Raw genomic sequence first — 24,782 nt, 5'->3', positions numbered from 1 at the left:
ATGAAGTAATTTGTGCAAGAAACAATTACAGAGCCTACTAATGTTGTAAAGAATAAAAGATATCTTCAATTAAATAAAATAACGCTTTCATTTTTCATCTCCAGGCTTTTCAGAGAAACCCAGTAATTTGCAGGTAAATGCTTTTCATTGAAATCTACTTGTCCTGCTCATTAATGAATATGTAGTTACTTTGAATGTATGGGTGTTTATTTTTCATTGGTTTGTCTTTCATAGTTAAAGGTTTCTGCAGTTTTAGAGATGAATGAAACATCTTCAAAAACAGAAAAGCAAAAATCAGGTAATGTTGTCTTTTATATTCTGATTTTAGCTTCAAAATCTTTCTGATAAGCATATTTAATTAAGCATTTGATTCATTTGTTTTGCAGATCCACAGGAGAAATTGAGTGTAGATGATATTGAAAGTATTTATAAATAGTTGTTGGTTTTTTTTTTGTCATGTCCCTTTGTGGGCAGATACATTGTAGTTGTAAATTCTTCATATTAAATTAATGTTTTGCTAGCAAGATGTTATTTCAGCAGCAGATTTAATGAAATATGGCTCTATCTTTGGGTGTTTTCTCCACTACAGCTCCATTCAACATTTCTAAACATCCTTCTACAGTGTAAGGTTCCTCCAGCATACCTGCTATCATCACCCCTTGTCAGGCAGTCCACATTTACTCATTTCCTTCTCATTGCCAAATATACCAATCTGCAGAGGAGCAATAGGGGTCATGTCCTGTGTCTGATTCCTGGCTAGGGTCTGCAGATGGAGCTGTCCAGGAGCTGCAGGTGGGACAGAATGGGTGATTCACAGGCTTATGCTTCATAAGCATGATTGATTATTTACCTGGCTTTTTCTTTGCCTCTCTGGCAGTTGTATGAAAACATGTATTACATATGCTCTTCCAAAGCCATCCTCTCATGTTTTGTTTAAACTGGCCACTGAGTTTAGAGATAGTGGAAGGACATGGGAAAGAGAGTGTAGGTGGGAGGTAGTGAGTGGAAGTATGTTGGCAGGTATTCCTTTTGGTTGGGAAAGATAAATAAAAGTGAAGCAGCTAGATCATTTGTTATACATGGGAGAGAGTATATCTAACCTCAATGGGTTCTTAGTTTCTTAATTCTGATATATGTGAATTTAATTATTTGTTAGCGAGATACAAAACAGTTCCCTATTAAGGTCTTAGAATTTCTACAACAAGCCCTGAAAATTACAAATCAGGTGAAAACCTATATAAGCAAGCATATGAAGTAGATGATTAGATAAGAGTTCAGAAAACTATTGCAACTTCTAAGTATGGAATGGAAATTGCTCCAAGCTGTTTGACATCCATGTCTTGGGAAAAAAAGGTACTGTTTCTTTTGATGACAATAGAGGTTAAACTTCTTTCTAGAAAAAAAATGTACGTGTGTTTGCATAAAGAAAAGGAGATTCTCTACTGCAGTGATATTGTTTTTGTAAGATGCACAAAAGGTGGTTAGAATCATTGAATTATAGAATTGGGCTGGAAAGGACCTTTAAAAATCACCTAATTGAAACTTCCCAGCTGTGGGTAACCTGTTGCAGTGCCTCATCACCCTCATCAAGAATTTATTCCTTATATCTAATCCGAACGATCTTTTAGTTTAAAACTGTTACCCTTTGCTCTGTCACTACAGGCCATAGTTAAAAGTCTTTCGTGTAAGCCCCCATTAATTATTGAAAGGCCATCATACGGTCTCTGCAAACTCTTATATTCCCCAACTCTGTCAGCTTTCCTCATAGGAAAAGTGTTCCAGTCCTCAAATTGTTTTTTGAGACCCTTCCCTGGACCTGCTCTAGCCAGAGATTTTTTGTGCTGGGGGCCCCGGAGATGAACTCGGTGCTCCTGGTAGGGTTTTGAAAGAGTGGAGTAGAAGGGGACGCCACCTCTCTTGGCCTGCTGGCCATGCAGTGCTTCTTTTTTTGTGGCCCAGGATGCAATTGGATTTTTGGACTGCAAGCATGCATTCTCAGCTTATATGTAATTCTTCATCCAGCATTATCCCCAAGTCCTTTTCCACAGGACTGCTCTCAGTCTGTTCATTGTCCAGCCTGTGCTGAAGCTGATGACTTCCCAACCCAGGTGCAGGATCTTGCGCTTGGCCTTGCTGAACATCATAAGACCTGCTTCTGTAGGCTGTCAGTATCTGTCTGAATGCGATCTCTTTTCACTAACATATCAGATACACCACTTGGCAGCACTTCCCTGTCTACCAAAGAATCCATCCATGATATTTCTCCAATTTAGAGAGATGAGCTCTCTAGGTAGCTAACATCAGTTGCTATTTCTTTATCCTCCACTCTAGTCACTCCATAATAGAAGGTTGTCTGGGCCTTGGAAAGTACCTCCTTTCTTAAACTCTTTAAAAACAAGTGTGATGTTTCCCTTTCTCCTGTCACTAAGGGTTTTACCTGACTGCCACAACTCTTTAAATATGGTGGATAGTGACTTAGCAACCTAATTTACCCATGATCTTGGAGGTCTTTTCCATCCTTTGTGTTTCTGTGATTCTGTGAGTTCTTGTTTTGTCTGTTTTATGTAGTCATGTGAAATGTAGTCCAGTGATGGTGTGGGACGTGGCAAAGTTAGATAGGAAAAACAGTCGTTTCATAGATCATTTTATGTCATCATTTCATGTATTTTCTGTTCATCCTTCCTCGTGTCTGTTTTTTTTCTATAATCCATGTATTTGCTCAAAGATCAGGTATTAAGAAATATATGTGAAAGTTTGTCTCAAACTCCTATGTTTGGGTTTCAGCAAGCTGTATTTCTTCTGCAGAGTGTTATAATTCCTATGGTACAAGTATTTCTAACTCTAAAAGGGTTAAACGAGACCCTTTGTGGCACAAAACAAGGAGAAATGAAAGTAGCTAGAGGAATCTAGCCGATTGCTGTCTAGCATACAGTGTGTCATGTATGTATAAATATAGTTCTACATGTAAACCATTTGAGATTCTTAAAGGTGTATTTCTGACTGATTTTCATCAAATTTCCCTTAGGAATGAAAGGGAAAATGCCCTGAGAGGGATTAGTTTGCACAGAGGCATCTTCAAACTGTTTTGTAATATTATGTTCAAATCGTAAATAATCATACGCTTGAGAGGCTGTGTTAGTTTGTGCTATTTTCTCACAAATGCAATGATTCAGGATGTACTCTAGGTATAATTAATTTGTAATAAGTCATGTTCGTTATAAAGATGTAATTTTTTCACTGTAGGTGAGCGCTCAGAATCTACCGTTCATGTGTCGTCATCAGCTAAAAAAGAGATGGTCAAGGATGCCACTGAAAACTTTGGGAGGCAGGTATGTGAAACCAAATATTGTGTTTTTCCTTGCGTGCAATTCTGAGAAACAGTGCAGTCATGTGGTGGGTTTTTTGTTTTTTCCTATGCAAAATACATACTCATTTGGGAGCAAAATTTTATATCATGTGATTATTTCTTTGACAAAACACGCCAGATTTTCCTCTGTGTATTAGAAAGATTAAGTAAAAACCTGAAATATGATCTGTCAGTGCTTTCTCTGCCTCTGCAAAATATCTCCTTATCTGATCAAGTTAGTAAGTGTTCGAAAATATTTTTTGAAGGTCATTATGGAGGAATATAGGCTAGGCGTCCTGTTTGTATTGAGCATACAGGACTGGGTAGGGATCTTCATTGAGTGTCTGGAGTCTTCTGTAATACCTCAAGGGAAGTGGAGGAAGTAATATCATCATACATCCAAGGCACTGTGGAAGAGGGATGTGATTCATTTCAGCAGGTAGAGAGCGGAACTCAAGTATTGGAAGGTGGTAGCAGATGTGCAAAGTGAATGGAGCTTGGAAATGAAGTGGCTGAGACAGGTGGTGACTGAGATGCTCTCCATTGTGAAAGATTTTTGTGGAGTTACGATGTGGAAGGAGAAAAGGGCCTCTATAACCAGAGTAAGAAGGACAATAGTTGTGGTTCCTTGGGATGCCAAGGCTGCAGACCTTGTTCAGAAGGGAACACAAGCCAAGGGCAACTTTGCAGGGACTGTGAAGTCAGAGACAGTAAGAAGGCTGGAGAGAGGAGCTGGTCAGTGAGCTTGAGGCATGGTACCGTTTGGATAGATGTCTCAGTTCTTGATTTTGGGCTGAGGGCAGGAATGAACAGGTATTCCTTGTAAATATTTGTCTTGGGAGCTTGGAATAGAATTTAATAATTCTGACTCTGAGGAGCATAAGTGATTGTAATGTAGCCAGTCCCTTGTGGTGGTTAGTAAAAAAGCTTGTTATGATCACTCACGCTTGTTATGAACGCTCACCAGCAGGGGGTTTAAAGGGACAGTCAGTAGAAAGTAATGGAGTATGGGAAAATTTGGGCAGTTGTGTTTTCTGTTGTTACTGATTGGTTTTGATCTGTTTGATTGGTTTATGTTTCTAAACTAGATCCTTCTGTTTTGAGGAAAAAATAAATAAGGTATCTTTGTTTTGTTGTTGTTGTATGATGGGATGAGTTTGCAATGTAAATTATATGGCTTAACGGTAATTTCATTTTTCTTGGTAATTTTTCTGTCTTTACCTGCTTACTTAAGGATAAATATGTTTTAGAAACTACCAACTTGATAGAAAATACAGCACATGAAAAGCAGACTGACAAAGCAGAAATTTCTCATCAGGAAGCCCTAGCAGAAAATGAGGAATCCCACAGTGCTGACAAGCAGTTAAGTCTAAAGCTGTGGGAAGAAAGATACAAAAAATGTGGATTGAAAAAGAGAAAAGGGAGTTGAAAAGAAATTTTACAAACATTACAGCAGAGCTGAAGCAGCTGTTTGGTGAAATTAATGAATCTGAGAAAGCTCCATCCCTTGTGGCAGAAGTGTCAGAAGATGACCTCATTGAAGAATTGAAGAGTCTTTGTGTTTCGTCTTGTGTGACAGAATCAAGTGATAAGTTAGAAAGTAAAGGTGAATTTGGAGATGTGAAACTTAATGTAGACCTAAAAGAACCCAAACCTGAAATAGTTATTCTGAGTCTCTGTGTCCTTCCTGATCACAATAACTTAAATGCGAGCATGGAAAATACCTGGAGAATACCAGATGAAGAAGGCTGCACTAATTACACAGATAATACAAAAGTACATCTATCAAAAGCAGAGGAAATGGAAGAGAATGAGAATGGGATTAGTAGAGATGTAGAGGGAAGTCCTGAGTATTCCCTGAGACATTGTTTAAAAACAAATATTTGGGATGACATTTCTAATAATCTTCCTAATATAAGACCTGTTTGCACAAATGGTGAAAGTACACTTGGCTTTATAAGTGAGAAGAAAATTGGCAAGGACATCTGTCTTAGTGACAGTGTTCCCAGAGACTTCCTTATCAAAAACAAGGAAATAGGAGAAACAGAAATCGAAAATCTTTTCCCGCATGCTCAGCAACCTTGTGGCATGCTGAAAAGGAATCTGGATGAAGAACTAAAACAAGATGTGGAAAGATTTAAGAGTAAGGTAGGAATGCTGCAAATGGTATTCCTGGCTTTGGAAAAAGAGAAGGTAGAGCTACAAAAAGAGGTAGAAGTTCACCTGCTTTTCCTTATTCTTTAGTCTTTCTCAGTATTGGTGGTCCTGTTCATGTTAGCTATTGATCATTAAAAGAAGGTGCTTTGTGCAAATTGTTTTTTTTGTCTTAAGAGAAGAACGTTACTCATAAATAAGGAAAGCAGTGGAGAACTGTGCTTTTCCCCATAATGTAATCAGAAGGTTTTGAGAAAGCAAAGTGTATTGTTTCAGTTTGACAATAGGTGGCAGTCATTTCCAGTGTAAGTAGTTATCACCTCATTACCATAAAAAGAAATTCATACAAGTACACCAGTTTTGATTGTCGATCAAGGAATGAAAATAGCTTCTGAACAGGGTCTTGATTTATCTCTTCATTTGCTGTGGTTTGTGCATGGTGTGCCTTCATTGCCTCTCACTAAAATTCCCGATTGCTGTGAAGCTGTTTCTGCTTTTGAGTTCAGTTTGCTTTTTTCCTCATCATTAAGGAAGTACGACATCATACATCCACTCATACTTTGTGTTTCTACAACTACTGTTGTGTAGTCCATCTGATTTCTTATCCATCAGTAATGCTTCTATTGTTTGTTTCCTTAGGGCTGCTTTGCTTTTTTGTTTTTGTTTGATTGTTATACTTCAAATCAAGAGTGAATTCAGAGTATATTTGTTGACTTGGTACATTTTGTAGAGTAATTTTGGGGGAAAATCTTTTTTATTTTACATTATTTTAAAAGTCAAGCTTAGATTATTTGGTCTTGGATCTCCTTTAGAATCAGAAAAATATATGAAGCTTAATTTTCTCTTCATAGGTTGAGAAGGAAAAAAGGAAGCAGAAACATTTCAAAATGCAAGCAGTGGAGAAACAGGAAAGTCTTGATAAATCAAATACACCAGTGGGCAATATTACCCATCAACCAGTAAAAGAAAAGCTTGCTCTAAGGAAGAATGAAAAAATGATAGAAGAAAAACACACAAAGAATTCTTCATCTGAGGAGAGACCAAAATTACTTGAAATGCCAGTAAAAGGGTAAGCTAATAAAATAATCCGTAGAATTAGATTGTTTTAAATCTTGTAATTGAAGCACTTTCCTCGGTATTGAAAGCTATGCTGAGTAGTCCCCTGCTCCCCAAACTGTTTTAAAAGTATATTTTTCAAAGAACTAAATGCACAGTGGAGGTTCAGATTAATTTTGCTGGAGGTGATAGAGGTCTTAATCACAGAATCATAGAATGGCCCAGGTTCAAAAGGACCACAATGATCATCTAGTTTCAACCCCCCTGCTATGTGCAGGGTCACCAACCACCAGACCAGGCTTCCCAGAGAATTTCTTCCTTAACACTGACTCTAATCGTGTCTTTAGAATCTTACCTCCTATGCCTAATAAATTAATCAAGAACGAATTCAAAGCCCTTGCACGTGGGATGGAGGAACCCCTTGTGTACACAGTGAAATGCTCTGGCTGGTGAGCTGATTCGCTGAGAAGCCTCTGGGGGCTTTGGCAGAGATTAAGTGCAACATGAGTCAGGATGATCTTGCAGCTGAGAAGGCCAGCAGCATCCTGGGTTGCAGAGTCAAGAAGCTGAAGGGAGGAGTCCATCCCTACTTAGCATCTAGTTGGTCTGTGTCTGGAGCACTGGGTCCAACTTTTGGCCTCCAAGTACTTGTGTGCATTTCTTTTTATGGCCTTCAAGAGATCGTAGTCAACATGTGTGAGTTCAGTAGAGGCTTTCCAGGCTGATCACAGAGCATGAAACTCTGTGAGAATAAGCTGAGGGAAATAAACTTCAGGATGTGCCAACAGTCTCCCAGTACGTGGAAGGGGATTGTAAGTAAGACAAAGCCGTTCCTGATTTGGCCTGGATTTGATTCTAAACATTTTTCAGAATTCCCAAACATCTGTAAATAGAAGGAATTAATTTTTTCTTCTATGTAAAATCTCAAAACAGTATTAGCTATACATGAGTAAAAGCTGTACTTTTTGGGAAGCTAAAGACTACATGTAAATCTTTCTCCTTTAGAATAAGCTGCTTCAATACTGATGTTACAGCCAATGTTTTGAACTACTTGTTAGTGGTTGGTGATATTCAAATCTTTTTTTGAACACTATCCTTATCCTTTAATTTATTAAAAGAAATGAAAAGGTTCATCCGCACATGGTAAGCAGTTGTTATAGTCTTAGGGAAGGCTTCTTAAAAGTTTTTGAATTGTCTTAGATAAGTGATGTGATGTTTTATCGGTATTACTTGCAGTCATTATGAATCTGTACTATATAGGTGATGATCAACTTATTAAAAACAGTGTATTTTTGTTAGTAAAAGTTCATGGTTTACTGTTCATGTTTACCTATGTCGACATGGAAATACATGATGAATTTTGTACATCACTTAAGGGCTTATTTGTCAGTCTTGTGCAGCTCATGTATAAGGTGTCTTCCACCACTAATGGAATGAAATTAGAGTGATGTTAAAAGTTTCAAATTGCAGAAAAACTTCTATATTTGAAAAGGTGTGACATTTCTACAGTTTTAAGTTGTTTCTCCTGGTTCATGATGTGGCATATTTACTTTTTTGTCAGTGCTTTAATTCCTCAAATACTCTCTTTTAAATCCCAGATTTTCTGTGAAACAAGAAGAGGAAAAGAGACATAGAGCTGAAATGCAATATGAAAAAACAAGAAAGCAACTAAAGAGGGAAAAGGATCAATATTCTAGAGAGACAGAGGAAAAACAACTTGAGTTTCGTGTAAGGAATTTAGAAACAGAGTTAATAACGCTGAAACAGCTCAAGAAACAGGTATATTAAATATATATCTTCTGTTTTTCTGTTTCTTTCAAACTGATATTTTATGCTAGTATGTTCAACTTGTTGGTGAAAGAGACATTAGGTAATTATCTTGGTGCATTTTGAGGACCATTGTCATGAAACCAGCGTGAACAAACAAGTTCATGATACCTTTTCACATTTTTCAGAATTATAGTTTGGTTTGTGCTTCAGGCAAAGCTTCTCTTTGAGTTATTTTTCCTAATTACTACAGAACTCTGTGCACGTGTGTGTATATGTATGTCTATATCTATATATCTGTATATATATTATATGTGTATATATATATATATATAATGTTTTTATTATTGTTTTTTTTCTTCAGAAGGAAATTACAGTTACTGTTTGTAGTATTCTTTCAATTATACTTACATGAATTTAAATTTAGGCCTAAATGTTACTGTTTACCTGATAATCTGTAAATTGCCTCAGTTGCTTACAATCAAGACTGAATCCAGAAAAACTCTCACCTTTATTTTTATTACAAGTTTAGTGGCTTATTTAATGCAATTGAGATGATGATGTTCTCACTGTACACAACCTGCATGAATTCTTCAGTTCTTACATACAGTTTTGAGGGTCTTTTCACTGGCCTTTACCTACTTTTCAGCATTCCTGTCATGGTTCTACGCAGTTTGAAATATACCTCGGAAATTCGGTCTGTTGTGTTGTATTTTTCCCCATAAATAGTAAGCCTCAAATTTTCAGAACTTGTATTTGCAAACATATTAAGAACATGTGAAAGTGGTCATTAAGGATCCTCAGTGGCCACGTTGCTCTGGCAGAAGCAGTAAGTAGTTAGCATCACCTCTTTCAGTCTGCCTGGATTTAACAGGGACATCATTGGCATTAGTTTACCTCCTGGTCTGCTGTTCAGCTGGTCAGTCCTCTTCTGTGTCTCACTTCATTAATAGCCTTTGGAAATCTCATACAACTCAATTTATCCAGCAGTATTGCTAGATTTTGGTAAACTGAAAATGGATTGGCACATTTTCTGAAGCATTTCTAAATATTAGTAGAAGAGATGTAGACTTAAGACCTTGCAGTGGGGTAAAGTAAGTGTAGTTATTGTGCTTTTGGAAATCTTAGTCATTTGTTTTGTGCAGTTCTTAGTGTTAGTGCTCATATTGATGAATAGATGTTTTTAAATCTTTGACTGTAAGCATATGAGTGTCCATCTCTGGTTTTAGTATGTATATATAGTTTGTTAGAAAGATAACTTGGGTTTCTACTTAAACTCTGTATGTTTCCAAGAATAGTAGTTCTAGTTTGTTTGTTTTTTTCTTGTGTTATAGAGGGAGATTCATTAAGTATAAAACTTCTATGATGCTGATTTGTGCAAAGGACTCACACTATCCTTATAACTTTCAATTCAGATAAATCTAAAGATGTTTGTTTGCAAACATGGAAAATTGATATGCAGGTCATTCTATGATTTTATGATAAATGACTCTTAATAGAATTAATAGAATGTAAGAATAAAAAGAATGAAATAGGAAGGTATTGCTAATTCTGATTTTGTTCAAGATTCACAAGTTCAACTATATTACTGTAGGTTGAAGAAGAGCGTGATGAAACACAGAGACAGCTCTCTAATGAAAGGAGTGCTCGAGCTCTGCAAGAAGGAATTTTGAGCAACCACCTGTGGAGACAGAAGGAGCTGGAAGAAGAGACAAGAAAAACTATTGGGAAAAATTCAGAGGTAAGCAGTTCCATTCCTAATTAATTTGGTTATACTTCACTGTGCTCATTCTAAAACCTTAAGAAAAATAACCTTTTGTGCCTTTTCGTGGATTATCTACAGTTTATCAATATAACCAAATTTTGTTACTGTTGTCTAAAAACTCTGAATAGCATCATCAATCCCACATAGATCTGAATTGCATGTGGAAGTAGGAAGCCACTGGAAAATAAGACATTGTGTTCCCAGTCTCTTAAACTGCCTGCTGTTCTTCACTGTATAGTTGTTACAATCATTTCTAAGGTGAAATGTCCAGATATCTGGAGATTCACTAGGAAAAAGGCTGGCTGAGGCTGTTTGTGATCCTATTACTTGGCTTTTGAATTCGTTATTATACTGTCATCACTTTCTTGTTTCCATGTCCTTCATCTTTTTGCTTAATAAATTATTTTTATCACGGCCCATGAGTTCTGTTTTGTTTCCTGTTCTCTCCCTCATCCCACTTAGTGATGAGAGTGTGGTGCCTAGCTGCCTGATGGGTTAAACCTGAATTTATTTCCCAACTAACTATTCATTATTGTCCTTTATCACACAGAAATCTGACACTAATGACAGAGAAAAGGATCTGCTACACAGAAATCAGTTACTGCAAGAAGAGATTGCTATGCTAAGACTAGAACTCAATCAAGTAAAACTTAAGCACCAGGAGGATGAAGGAAAATACTTAGAGGAAAATGAGTCTTTGAAAGAAAAGAATGATCCTCTTCAGAAGGAACTTAAACTGAGTGAGGAAACCTTAACACAGACAGTATTTCAGTACAATGGACAGTTGAATTTACTCAAGACGGAATCTGCAATGCTAACTTCCAAGCTTGAACAGAAAAAAGAAAGCAAAGACAGACTGGAAACAGAGATTGAATCATTGTGTTCCCGCTTGAATGCAGTGGTTCAAGATCTCGAACATCATCAGTCATTGAAAAGTGATGCCGAACGAACATTTCAGAGAGAACGTGATGAATGGCTTCGTTTACAAGACAAGCTCCATCGTGAGCTCTCTGAGGTGCGAGAGAGCAACAAGAGCTTGTCTCAGCAGCTGAGTAAAACGGAAAGCAAAGTTAATAGTCTAGAAAACGAGCTTCACCAGTTGGAACAAACACTTCGAGAAAAAACACTGCTTTTAGAAATGACACAAAAAGACTTAAATCAAGCCCAGTGTCAAGCAAAAGAAAATGAGCATGCGTGGCAACTTGAGAAAGATCAAGTCAGTAAATTTATGATAAAGCATGAATCTATGCAGGAACGATTGGCCCAGCTCCAAAGTGAAAACCTTTTACTCCGTCAGCAGCTGGAAGATTTGCAGAACAAGGAGATCATCAAAGAAAAGGTTGTGAATGATGTCCAGGACAGATTTCATGATATGTTCAACAAACTCAGAGCTGACAGTGAAAAGCAGGTTTACCTCATGGAAGAGAGAAACAAGGAATTAAATACCAAGTGTACTGATTTAAAGGAACAAGTCTTTAAATATGAGACTGACAAAGTAGAAAGAGAGGTAAGCTATACAATTAGAATAAATTAAAATGTTTCAATTCATAAAATGATTTTGTATTTCTAAAATGCATCAGGTGTAAGTTTTACACATAGGACCAAATTGTGTTGTTTTGTTGTGGTTCATTGTTTTTTCTCTTAGAATTAAGGAGGACCGGTAAATGACTGAACTGTATAATATAGTCAGTTTAAAGGAGTAAAGTCAAGTTTCATGTTTTTCCTCATGTTTATCTGTTTCCTTAGGGTTTGGTCAGACAGCTGCAGCAGGAGCTTGCTGATGCTCTTAAAAAGCAGTCTATGTCAGAAGCTTCCCTTGTAGTTACTACATGCTACCGCAGTGACCTTGAGGAAGACAAATTGCACTTGCAGAAGGAACTGGACAGGATTAAAGCTAAGGTACAGAGAGGCTGTAACTTACACATAAAATCTGAGGGTGATTTTTCCCTGTTTCTGGTGAAGAAGAGAAAAATAATGTTCTGAGAGCAAGTACCAGAGAGAGCTAAGGAGGTTAGCAGTGATACCCTGTCATAATTCACGAAGCTGGTAAAATCTTTGCCAGCTGGCCTCCTCCTCTGTAGTGAAAGATAAGTGTTACTAGAATCATCAAAAAGCCAACTAGTTTCTTTTGCAAGTAGGAGCCGTTCTTCAGCCCCACAGCTAAAGTTCTTCTTGTGGCTCCAGGGTGTTGTAGCAGTGTTCTTTCTTTTCCCAACTTACTTCCCTCTCCTGGTGTCAAACACAATTAAGAATTTATTTGTGGATGGGATGTGTACAAACTACCAACTATCTGAAGCAACATTACACAGGTGCTCTGAATTTACAAATTGTTTTTCTATGTCTTATAAGGTTGGTTGTAAACACTATAAGGTGGTCTTTATCCCCTTAGTCTTCTCAACTTGCCCCTTGTCATCTGTGATCACAGTCATGCCTGTGCCAAATCAGAGCAGAGAGTTCAAAGTATAAGCAAATGTCCTCCTATCCTAGAAATAAATTCAGGGGTATAGATTTAAAGACAAGTATATGAACTGCATTGTTCTGTGCACTTGGTGTCCATGACTGGGTGGTCTTCGACACGAAGTCATTATGTCTTTAACTGGAGAAGATCTGTATTTGATAAGCTGCTTTGCAAAATGACCTGGTGTCTCAGCAGGTTATCGCTTTTGGTTTGGCCAAGTTTGGTGTCTGATTTCTGAGAAAAAGTAGAAATACTGGACAGCTGAATTTGAGTTTTTCTTTTTTGCTCTCTGTGAGAGTTGTGGGTTTTTTCTGAAACATCTACCATAATAACGTACTAATGAGCTGTGAAATCACTTTAGGAAAAGGATGAGGTTTTTTGGTTAATATTTTCGATAGAATAGCAAACAAGTAATTTCAGGATGTCACAAGTCACTGAGAAGGTAGGATTGGCAGTGTCAATGCTCATAATGGTGTTATAGAAAATCCTTTGTACAGATGGGAGAGGCCAGTGTCACAGAGGATGAAATATCATCTGTTATTGTTCATTTGCTAAGAGAAATGAAGGCTTGAATGAATTGGAAACGATTCCAGTACTTTGGGTAGGGGGTGTATGTAGATACATGCAATATCCAAATTCTTCAGTGCTCACTGAGCTCTCTATACTGAACCTAACCGGGCTGCTGAGGATTCTCATTGCTACTTTACAGTTACATGACTCTGAAAAACAGCGTATTCAATATGAGCGTTGCATTCAAGATTTGAAGACTGACCTAGATAATAAGGAAAGACAAATATCAGCTTCTAACCAAAAAATGAAAGACCTTCTGTTAGCAGCTTCCAGAAGCAGTTCTACAATAAAGCAGCTGGAAGAACATGTCCAACGGTAAGAAAATAACAGAGTGAAGCAAGGTTTTGCTTTCTGGGATTCTCTGAAAACGTCAGAATTGCCTTGTTGCATCATCAGGGTAAAACATGATTTTAAAAGAAGCTCTTGCTTTAAATAGCATTCTTTCACACCATTCTTTTGCAGTGTGCGCTATTATGGATTTGTCTAATAAGATCTGTGCTTCTCTTTAAGGCTTGAAATGGAAAATGCCAGAGTGGAAGCTGCTGCGCAACACCAGGACAAGAGAACTGAAGCCTCAGTAAGCCAGTCATAAACTTCCCTTTTATTTATTTATTTTTTATTTTTTTATGTGAGCTTCTGAGCCTATTTAGATATTTTTCGTGGGGAAGTTATGTGGTTTTCCTGGGGATCATAGGGGAGCTGAGTCATCTGAGCTGTGGTGTGACTGTAGGGTACTCTGAAAATCCTGATGGTCTATTCTCCAGTTTTGAGAGTTTTCCCATAAGGTAAAGGTTGTAAATCTCCACCTTTCACTGCTGCCATTTCTGTCTTTGCAGTAGTATGAAAATGTTTGTGTTAATCAGCATGATTCTTTTGATGGATAGGACGGACAGTGTCAGCAGGAGGGAGATGTGTGGTTGAGATCTGGGAGGGGAAACCTGGATGTGAGAAATCTATTTTATCTTCAGAGCTTTGTCATAGTTTCCACCTGAGCTCATTAGGTTCTTTTTCCATTTGTGAATATGTGTTGGTTCTTTACTGCCCCGCAGGGGGCTGAGGTAAGGAAAGAACAACTAGGTGAAGTAATGCTGTGCAGTCAGTGGCAGGCAGCTGGGAAGTAGCTGGTGTGCATGCATGGCTTAGCATCTTGTGTAACCTTGGAATATTCTTTAATTAGTTTGCTGTTGGAAAATTAAGCTGCTATAGGGAGAATAAGAAGGATCTAGTGGAAGGGAAAAGCTGTTGATTATCTGCACCCAAAAAGTCTGAGTTCTTTTCCAGGTTCCTTTCCTGTCATCTTCTTTTGGTGATATACCAATTAGAAGGTTTTTAGCATTTTTAACACTTCTGTATTTTACCCATACATTGTCACATAGGGAGAACCAACATTTAACATATCCTGTAAAGACACATGAGGAAGTTTTATGAGTTTGTCATATAAGCCTTTAAGCTCAGGTTTTTATGTCCTTCTGTACGTCAGGGATGTCTCTCTTTTTCTTAAAATGTGCTATTCAAAGCATGTAGGCAACTTTCATTCTTTACAAAGGGAACTGAATAAGCAAACTTGTTTACACACAAATGCATCTGTGATGCAAATCTTTGCTCCTTTGTGTAAAAGGATAAGTAACATTGCTGTTCTGAAAACATTTTCTTGCTCTGAGGAGATCTGCAGTTATTTCACAGTCAGTAAGTGTAGGGAATTTTAAGAAAACTGTGAGTTAATGTTGTATGTGTGTCTTCTTATCTCCAAATGATGTAACCTCATTTTATCATATAGAGAGCATTCACTTTTTCCACTAGCATTAAGTGCTATTCTTGACAGTGCTTCTCAAGCCATCTTTTATAAACTCAGTGTAACATTCACTATAGATCCTTAGTGGTGAGAGCTTAGCCCTGCCTCCATTTGAGTTACTAGTTTATAATGCAGTTCATGTGCAGTGTTGTCTCTCTGGTTATCTTGGCATTCCCTTTGTCATTGTTGTTTCCATAGATACAAAATCAGAATATGTTGGCTATGACATCCAGAGGCTCATGCATGATGTGCGAGGAAGATCGAAAGTCGAGAGCCCACCTTGAAGACCATATTGCTAAACTGAGTAGGGAAAATGCTGAGCTTTTAGAAGAAGTGAGCCCAGAAAACAGTCCCTAACACCTAGCCAATACCCAGAGCAATGCTGACATTTTCTTGAGTTCTTACATACTCTGATTTTATATCCCTGCTACTCAGGCCCTGAGTACTATTGTGATTTGGGTGTCATGAAGGAATTGAATAAAAGCCAAGAGAATATCTTGGAGTTGTGCTATCAGAAAGACGGTGTGGTTTGATACCAGTTGAGCACATGGAGCAAGGCAGCAGTTCCTGTGTTCTTTATTTGATTTCCTTCTGGTTATTGTCTGACCCCTTGATTTCCAAGCAGGATTAAAACACCCCTTATTTTCAGTGCAGTGTACGGAGGAACTGCTGCATGTTTTCAGAATAACAGGAGCTTAAAACCCTTGCAGAATAAATAAGGTGCAAATGCAAACTACAGAACTAGTTGCCAGTTCTCCTGTAGTTTGTCTGAAAAAACACCATGAGGAACAGCAACTAAATTAGTAAACACCCACAAATAAGATATGGAAGTAATGACTGAGAAGACACTGGTGAATTCCAGAAAAGCAGACTCTTCCACAAGAGCCTGCTGGTCATTGGAATGAATGCTGTAGAGTGTGCAGTGTTCTCCAGGGCTGTGGCTACCTGTGCAAGCTGACCTATTAGCAGAGGAACTGCGGAAGCTGTTCTCTAGCATCTTTTTTCCAGCTTTTTGGGACAAAGCCCAATAAGGGGGCAGAGGAGCATTTGCTTCAGCAGGGGCGTTAATTGGTATCCCTAGGTCTTGGCCCGCTTGTGTGAAGCCTGAAGTGATTTAAATGTTTACAAGAATCCTGTGCCTCAGTGTTCTGCTGAATGTGGCAAAGGGATGGATATGTGCTATCTGCAGTTGCTATGTGTACTGTCCTGTGCTGAGTGTATCATGTATTTTTGTTTGTTTGTTTTTTGAAAGTGTGAGAATGAAAGAAAGAATGTGAAGAAGCCGATAGAATTGAAACGACCACTTGAAGCATGTCTTGACCAGGAAAGGGAAAGAAATACTGAACTGCAGAAGGAATGTGACAGGTATGGTTCACTAGTACTTGAAAGAGAGCTCATGTAGGTTAGAAGTCAGGCTTTAAGGAACTTGCATGTAAAAGTAGGTGTGTTTAACTCTGAACAAATTCAGATCTCACATCAGTTCTTGCAAGACAGTTCTGGTACATGAGCCTATGATTTTCTGTAGCTGCCATAAGAAGAGCAAATGTAGGCTGCCTTGCACTTCTGGGAGGGAAGTCTTTTTTTCCTCTGTTGAGGTGAAATGTGGACCCTCCAGGTGATCTATTGCATTGAAATGCTGGTTTTTCTTATTAACTTTTGGCCTGTTGAGCATGTTAAAAATGAAGCAAGCCATAGCTATGCTTTTCTTGTACAAGCGTGACAAATAGATACCTAGTTCCTGTGCTTATTTTCTTGACTGATTTGTTGTGCAGGTTCAAGAGCCTTTTGAAGAAAGCTGTGAAAAAACTAAAGATGCATGAAGCCAAAGAAAGAGACTCCCAGTTTAATTTCCAGGGAGAAATGAAGAACAGGTATTCTGAAATGGTGAATGAAGTTGAAAAATTAAGAACAAAGGCAAGTTCTTGTTGTTTCTTTTTGGTTTTTTTTGGTGGTTTTGTTGTTGTTGTTGTTGTTGTTTGTTTGTTTTTGTTGTTGTTGTTGTTTTCTTTGGGTCATGTTAATTTCTAGAGACTTGTAATATTCTTTTCAGTAGGTATGGAAAAGTTATATTTCTGGGAGAGAAAATTGGCTTCACAGTTGACCTTGGAAACTACTGAAACATCTCATATTTTGTACATATTCTTGCAACCAGACACTGGATTTGACCTAGAGAGAAAATACCTTCCTTTACCACTGCTGTGGAAGCTGCTTTTTGAAGCACTGTTTACAAAGCTTTCAAGAGCAATGGCAGGAGGAGTACTTGTTTCCTGTGCCTAGTTAACTCTGTACTGGAATATTCCCCCTGAAGCATGATAGGCATTCTTTCTGCTGTCTGGGTAGAGTGGTTTGATTTCCATCGAGCAGTAGAGCAGTGCACAAAAGAATGGCCCTAGTGCCTTTCAGCACACTCCCGTAAGTGAAATTCTGCTAGTTTGCTACTTGTTGATCTTTTACTTGCTGCAGAACTGAGGAAGGTTGTAAGTCAAGGAACCCTATTGGCAAGAACTTAAAAGTTGTTCTTCCCTTAAAAGATGATCTTGTCTTTCCTTTGACTCGGGTACTGAGTCAGCAGATGACAGTTACAGACTTGATGGTCTTCCCCTTCATAAATTTTCAGAGAATAATTTTACACCCCTCTAAGTTCATTTTATTACTGTCTGTAGGTTACTGAACTTTCTCATCAGCTGGATTTAGAGTGTAAAAAATGCGTCCAACTACAAGGACAAAACCATTATTTGCAAGAACTGCTGGCTCTAAACATGAAAAAACATGAAAAACTAGAGAAGACCAGATGCCAGCTGAAAGAAGAGGTGGCAAACCTGAGACAACATCTGGAGGCTGTCCACAATGTGCACATGATGACTTACAACCAAATCGAACGATACAAGAAAGAAGTGGAAGAGCGAGCTGCACAAGAAATAAATCAAAAACTTCAAGAAGTCAATTTGTTTTTGCAGGTAAGTGAATTTGTTGTGTATGTCTGTAGTTTTTATTATGTAACTTCTTTTTGCCATTTCTTGTTCGTACTTTGGTTTTTTGTGTTAGTGCCATACTTCTATATTTCCTGAAGGGAAGTGGAAGAATGGAAAATTGTTTGGCGAAAGTGCTTTTGTGTGTGTAATTTGCCTGCAGGTCCCCAAGCTAATAGCCGTCCCTTGACAGACTTCTGTTTTGCAGTTCTTAGAAGAAGCTATGGCCATCTGGTCATCTTGTTATTGCTGTTCATCACATGAATGCTATAACTTAGAGATGGCTTGGCCATACGTACAGGTTATGTTTTATCATTGTACAGGATAAAATGCTCAGGGAAGAAGTCACTGAAGTTACCGTGGGGCAGAAAGAGTGGGGATGGGATTCTCATAATTTCTTTGTAGAATCCTTTTTGTGTGCCCTGTCCTTCAGCCATAGCATTCTTTTAGTAGCTGCTCCCATAAGTAATATTGCTAAGAGCAGATCTGTCTGGATGAAAACAGTTATTTAACGTGTTGGTTCCAGGGTTTTGCCTTGATTGCTGATAGTAGTGAAAAGGTCCAGTTGACTCAGTTGAGTAAAACTGGGCCCTTTAAATTGGTTATGGGCAACCGTATAGGGAGATGCAGTTCACTTTTTCTTTGCAATGGTTGAAATTGTATTATCTGCTTCAGGTCCAGGCAGCCTCACAAGACAAGATAGAACAAATCAGAGAAAATCATCATGCCTCGCTGAGAGACCAGCTGAAGTGCAGAATAAAAGAGGTTGAATGTGAGTTGGACAAAATAAAAAATACCAAAGACAATATTTTTCAAAACGAATCTATGCTTGCGGAACTGGGAAAATACAAAGAGCTGCATCGTGAAGAAATGAAAATGAGAATAAGGCTAGCAAATAAGCTGGAAAGGTAAGTGCGTGCTTTTTTGGAGTGGTAACAAGACGTGAAGTAGCAGTAGCTTGCATGAAAAACCTTGTACTGTTTCCTCCTAAAATCCTTTTTCTGTGTCTTGTCAGCACTATGGATGTAAGCGTAACCCTCTAAAACCTTTCCCCTTTATTTTTGGAACCACCATCATTTCACTTCAGTGTTCTAGCAGTCACACCACTAGTTATGGCATCACTGGCCCATGTTTGAAGTTGATAGCATTTTAACACATGGCCTTTGGGCCCCTCTCATTTTGGACTTCTAATGCCTTCTCTTTTCAAAAGCTGAATAGTAGTCAAAGACCTGGAAGAAGTGACTCTGCAAAAATATTATCAAAGATAATTCTTTGTGTGTTTTTAAATATTTCAGAACAACCAAGAGACTTGCAGAAGCCAATTGTAAGCTCTTTGAGGAACGCCAAAGAAACAAATCTTTAATTGCGAGCAGCACTGTCAGTGGAGGTCCTCCTGCAAGTCCAGGAAAATATTCAGCTGAACTGGGAAATCTCAGAAACAATTCCGCACTAAACAGAAGCTCCAGCCAAGAGGAATGCTTCCTAGATGCTGCTGGGATTGCATTATTGGCAAGAAAAAAAGTTGAAGTGTACATGGATAAGGTAAGCATTGTGAAATACTCTTCAGTGATGAAGACTTTAGGTCATTAAGATTGTACAGAATTCCTAGAGTGCTCAGACACCAAAAATACTGACATCTAAATGATGAACTATCTAACTGTATATACACATAACTATGTACTTATGTAAGGTTTTTGTGTGTTTTGTTTTTTTTTTTCTTTTTTTTCAACTAGAGAAAATTTAATAAGCAGCTGCTGTGGCATTGGAAGTTCCCAGCTAAGCTATTTATTAAACTTTACTGTATAGAATGTGCATAAGTGTATGACATACTTGAAATGGATAACTTTGACATCTTTGCTCAGCCCATCAGACATCTCTGGTCAAGCCACGTTGTTTTTTTCCTTACTGATCTTCATTTTTAGTTTCTTTTAGTACATTAATACTAACAAAGACATCCTTTAAAACTAGGATGATATGAGTATGATTGCTTTGCTTCTTCCTATACAGTCTGCTGTGGGATGCATGCTGTGCCTAGTAAACATTTCTTTTTGTGCTTCCTGCTATGTATTATTACCTGAGAAAACAACAACCTACTCTTCAAGTCTTCACAGCTTTATAATATTTTGCAGCAATTTATACATGATTGCAACTTCTGCAATAGCTTTGAAGTACTTTGCCAGTTGTGCTGCTTAGTACTTGGCCTGTTCACCAGGCTACTTAAAAAGACAAGAGTTTACCTGACTCTGAGCCTTGTCTTTGCTTCAGTTATACCTCAGATTTTTCCAGTAATCTGTTTCCTTCTATTGGGAAAAAAAAAAAAAGCAACAAAAAAAACCACCTCTGTATTGCCATTAAATTCAAACTAAGTGCTGCCTTCTTGGATGGAGGAGATTACAAGTTCTCCTGACAGTAAAGTTCATAATAACTGGAAACTAAGGAACTTTAATTGGAGTTTGCCTCGTGTAGTCATCTTGCACTTTTGTTTTTATGTAAAGCTCTCAGTGCACATTTGGTGTTTTTCAAAGTAAGGGAGGTTATCTGAAGTAGAGTGTGAGCATCTCCTGGGATGAGGAAGCTCGTGTAGATTTTGGCTTTGATTTTGCAAAAGCTTTGATAAAGCTTCAAGGATAAGAAGCTGAAAATACTTTACGCCGCCGTTATTCAAAATGCTGGTATCAATTACTTTGTCCATGCAACTGTTTGAAGAAACAAATTGCACTGATTACAAACAGGAGAAAGAAATGCAGCTCTGAAAAGTGGGTGCAGGAAATAATAGTGACTTCTGCTAGCTGCAACCAGCGTGAGTGCATGGATTCATGAAACCAGTTTTCCTACTGGTAGCATAAGAAAGGGAACACCTACTTCCCATTCCGTCTCTCAGTTTCTGTTTCCTTTCTGATTTTATTTCCTGTCTGCACTCCTGATTTTTAGCAGTCTTATAAATTTCCACTCTTTTGACTTCTGCCTGTTCCTCTTGTTCTTTTACTTGGCACCACCGAGAAATTTCTTGCTCTGCCTTCTTTATGCTGCATCCCACAGTCAGATAATTACACCTGTAGGTGAGACCACAAGCCTTCTGTTCTCCAGGCTTAACAGTCCTGATGCTCTCAGCCTCTCCACGTAAGCCACATGCTCCAAGCACTTAACTGTATTTGCTAATGACATGAGTCTGGAAGCTATATGCTGTCTGTTTTGACAATTACTTCTATGCGTTAAAGACCTGATGGAAAATAACACAGGAGTCGCAAATATCTTCAAATGTAAATGATCGCATACGGTGTTTGGACTGTGGCCCTTTAAAAGGTCTAATTTCTCCTTATGAAAACTTTGCATTCAGAGTAAATGACAGTAAATAAACATCTCCTGAGAGAGCGAGGGGCAAATGCTCCTTTCTAGCGATCCAAGCTGGTTTCTGTTACTTAATAAAATGTGCAGTGTTATTTATAATGCATGTGTTATTTATAATTCTAGGTACAGAAGGAATTGGAGGAAAAAATCAATAAGGAACTTCAGCAAGGTAATATGCTACTCTGATATCAGTGTTTTTAAGGAAGATGATGACTGTTCGTAACTTCTATGTAATTATTTTCAAAAGTTGTTAAGATTTGTGCTGTTTGAAGCACAGTGTGGGGCTGTTTTTAACTCTAACTTAGAGAGTTTTAATGGAAAACTTCCTGCTAACCAATATACTCTTCAGAATGTTCTGCAGCTACTTTTGAGAAAAAGCATGGAGAGCAAACCATCTCCCCCGCACAGATACACTTGGCTTAAGTTCAAGTCACCTTTCATCCTCAGGCACAAACATCAAATGTAAAAAAAAAAAAAAAAAAGCCCAGAAATAAGATTTTTATGGACTTCTGTCACTACTTCTCTTTCTGCATACATTCATTGCATTCAGCACTTCAAATATACCATATACATTTTCTGGTGTTCTTAATTTTTGCTCGCTCTTTTTCATTGCTTTTTTTTGTACCTGACATATTGTCATACTTGTCTTTGGATAAAGAAGAATCAGTGGAAAAGATAGCCTTTCTTTAGGTAAAAATCATTCAGCAATATATAGGCAAACACAGCATGAACTGATTGCTTTTAATATGCAGTGTAAAGCCTGTTCTATAATAAAAGGCCAGGTCTTCAGAGAAGAATTCATACTGTTTCACAATTAGCATTCTGCCAGAGTCACTGCTGCTGTTCCTAGAGTTATTTTGAAGCAGGGAGCCCTTGAGAATCCAGCTGTTGCTTCACAGCTCTTCCAATTTCCCTGAATAGACAGAAACCCATTGCCATGTGCCCATTTGCATATTCAAACATAATTACATGTGTAGTAGGAGCCGTAGTATTTGCTTGGTCTGGGGATCTTGTCTGGAAAAGGCTGATGGATGGAAGTACTGAAAATCCTTTTCTGCTTCCATCGAAGATGTGTTTCCATGAACGAAAGAGGGTTTAGCCAGGGAAAGTTAAGACATCCCTGGCAGTTAAAGTTAAGGCTAAAACTTTCATATATATATATATGGGCATGTAATAACAGGATGCGGTGAAATGGCTGTAAACTTGAAAGTAGGTAGATTTAGACTAGATATTAGGAAGAAACTCTTTACTTCCTAATGTAAGGGTGGTGAGACTCTGGAACAGGTTGCTTAGAGATGTTGTGCATAGCCCCCATCTTGCAGGCATTCAGAGCCAGTCCGGATGGGGCTCTGAGGAACCTGGTCTAGAGGGAGCTGTCCCTGCCTATAGAAGGGAGATTGGAACTGGGTGATCCTAAAAGGTCCCTTCCAGCCCAAACCATTCTGTGTTTCTAAAACCTGGAATTTCTTTAACTAGCTTTAAAAATTGTATTGGCTGATCATTGAATGTGAAAAAATGTTTCTTCCTTTATGCCTGTCCTTTTTGATTTGTGTTTTCCTTGGAAGTTTTTAAATATCTCTGTAGAGCGTAGCCTGATCAGTTATCAGTAATGTTTTTACAGTGACTGATTTGACTCAATCTACTGTAAAAGTAACATCGTCAATCTTGTTTCTTTTCTTTCCAGCCACCGCTGAGCTTGAAACTGCTAGAGCTTCTCTAATGAAATCTACTTATGGATCTTCAAAAAATCTCAATGTTGACCAGGATCCCCTTTGCAGAGCAGTACAGGAGTACCGGGATGTTTTAAACCAAAATTACCTGATCTAAATATATTTTTATTTAAAATGTAAAGGGAAAAGTACTGGAGATCATTTGTTTACATAGGAGGTCTGTGACTTCCCATCCTGCAGCTTAGTGTGGAAACATCTTTACTGCGGTTTGAATATAAATTTTAAATATATTAAATAGGTTGACACTCTGCACTTACCTGTTGGTCACTGAGGGGTAGTCAGTTTATTTTGCACTCAGGATAAGAACCATATCTATTTTTAATTACTGTCAGACTGAGTAAGGTTGGTTCTTGAACTTGACGGAACTGTCAAAATGTTTTTGACACATTATTTTGCTCCATGTTTTTTGTTAAAGGTTTTACCAGAAGCATTCCTTTGGTTCTATATAACCCTTCCACTGTTTGTGGTAGAGTCTCCAGTGTTATTTTAACGCATAGGAGATTTTGATTGGATTCCTGCCAGCTGTTTCCGTCCTGATGCTGTGAATATTTCTGCTGGTTAAGTGGAAGTTTTAGCAGTGATTAAGCTGGAGAAGAATGCACTTTACATTGCTGTCACTTTCACGCACCTAGGGTTTAAAAATACTGTGCGTGTGTAGCAGTGCCAAGAAAGCTTTAATGTGACCTTTTTGATATTTCTGACTTGATATCCTTGTTGGATTTTGCATTAGAATTTGACTCATCTTAAGACATTCACAGTTGGTAGATGAACACATGATGAACCTGAAGCGGTTCATAGTGGGAAGAAGGAAAATTAATGTTTCAACCTTCTGTCCAATTGGTACTGCACGTTTTTATATGAATGTATTTTATGACACTAATATGCTATATTTAATTCCAGATATTTATGTTCCAACTTGGTATTTAATAAACTTTCATATCTGGTACATCTTTGTTTTATTCTGTTGGCCTTCTTGACTTGCTTTCCACCTCATTCCTTGCCTCTATGACTTGCTACAGTCCTCCTCTGCTCACTTCCATCTCTCCTTCTGGTGCCTTCAGTCTGCCCTGAGATCAGACAAGTGGCCAGCATGCATTTGTGTTCTTTTCCTCCTGGGTACTTGAAGCAGTGGGGCAAACAGCTACTATATGTCATAAGGTTTGTCATCATAGAAATTAAGGGGTATATGCTTGAAACAAGTGTGGAGGGTTGTGATTTTAATGGGTGTGCTGAACCACTTTCAGGTCTTCGGTGGTGATTCATTAACAGGAAGCCGAGGGTAAAGTCTCTGTTGTAAACCTGGCCATGCTTGGGAGGGGGATCTTTGGAGCCTTTTCTGCAGGTTGGCCATTCCTTTATGAGATAAATTCTGGTGGCCCTTTGTGCTCTCTCCAGCTGGTACAAGCCAGGAGCCAGGTGGAAGAATATCTCCAGCAGAATCCAGACAGCAAAGCACTCATAGAGTACCTTGCGCTTCTCCATGTTGGTTAAAGCCAATTCTCCCTCCTCATTTGTCAGAGGGAGTGCACTCTCCCAGGTCTGTCACTTCTGCCCAGTGCACCTGTAGGCTCCCTTCTGGTTATTTTTACATCCCTCGCCAAGTTCAGTTCCATCTGTGCCTCAGCCTTCCTGATCCCATGCATGTCCAGACGGCATCCCTGGCCCCTTCCCAGCTACCTGTCCCTGCTTCCACTGCATACAACAAGCATGCGGGGCAGGGCCAACCAAGGAGTCCTATTAAAACTAGTGCCACCAAAATCAGCTGACGAGCCTTGGTAATTGGGACTCCTTGCTGGGAGGCACTGAGGCCCCGAATTTGCCACCAAA

The 24,782-nt window shown here is 38.4% G+C and overlaps 1 protein-coding gene across 2 annotated transcripts; it reads left to right on the top strand.

Annotated features, from left to right (window-relative positions):
* The first annotated feature begins 33 nt into the window (after positions 1 to 33).
* LOC146756965 (ankyrin repeat domain-containing protein 26-like) lies at positions 34 to 23,901 on the top strand. 2 transcript variants are annotated; one of them, XM_085523332.1, is made up of 17 exons: positions 34 to 133; positions 235 to 298; positions 3,244 to 3,329; positions 6,352 to 6,569; positions 8,155 to 8,335; positions 9,918 to 10,064; positions 10,639 to 11,595; positions 11,835 to 11,987; positions 13,256 to 13,431; positions 13,627 to 13,693; positions 16,161 to 16,273; positions 16,681 to 16,822; positions 17,572 to 17,865; positions 18,553 to 18,785; positions 19,173 to 19,419; positions 21,349 to 21,394; positions 22,910 to 23,901. In XM_085523332.1, exons 2-17 carry the CDS (start codon positions 259 to 261, stop codon positions 23,050 to 23,052), a joined length of 3,243 nt encoding a protein of 1,080 aa, XP_085379458.1. In that variant the 5' UTR covers positions 34 to 133; positions 235 to 258; the 3' UTR covers positions 23,053 to 23,901. The 2 variants fall into 2 exon arrangements, with proteins under 2 accessions (XP_085379458.1, XP_085379459.1); XM_085523333.1 differs by lacking the exon at positions 9,918 to 10,064.
* Positions 23,902 to 24,782: the final 881 nt, after the last annotated feature.

The sequence above is a fragment of the Coturnix japonica genome, chromosome 24 (assembly GCF_054131305.1).
Source record: "Coturnix japonica strain WE chromosome 24, WE-NBRP24, whole genome shotgun sequence".
Classification (NCBI taxonomy): domain Eukaryota; kingdom Metazoa; phylum Chordata; class Aves; order Galliformes; family Phasianidae; genus Coturnix; species Coturnix japonica.
Note: the sequence above shows the minus strand (reverse complement) of the source record. Positions and strands in the feature narration are given on the sequence as shown.

Excerpts from the sequence above, each read along its gene's own strand:
- LOC146756965 (XM_085523332.1), top strand. The coding sequence starts at position 259 with ATGAATGAAACATCTTCAAAAACAGAAAAGCAAAAATCAG. Across the intron at positions 10,065-10,638 it reads CTATTGGGAAAAATTCAGAG|AAATCTGACACTAATGACAG; the intron begins GTAAGCAGTTCC and ends TTTATCACACAG. Across the intron at positions 19,420-21,348 it reads TTGAAGTGTACATGGATAAG|GTACAGAAGGAATTGGAGGA; the intron begins GTAAGCATTGTG and ends TTATAATTCTAG.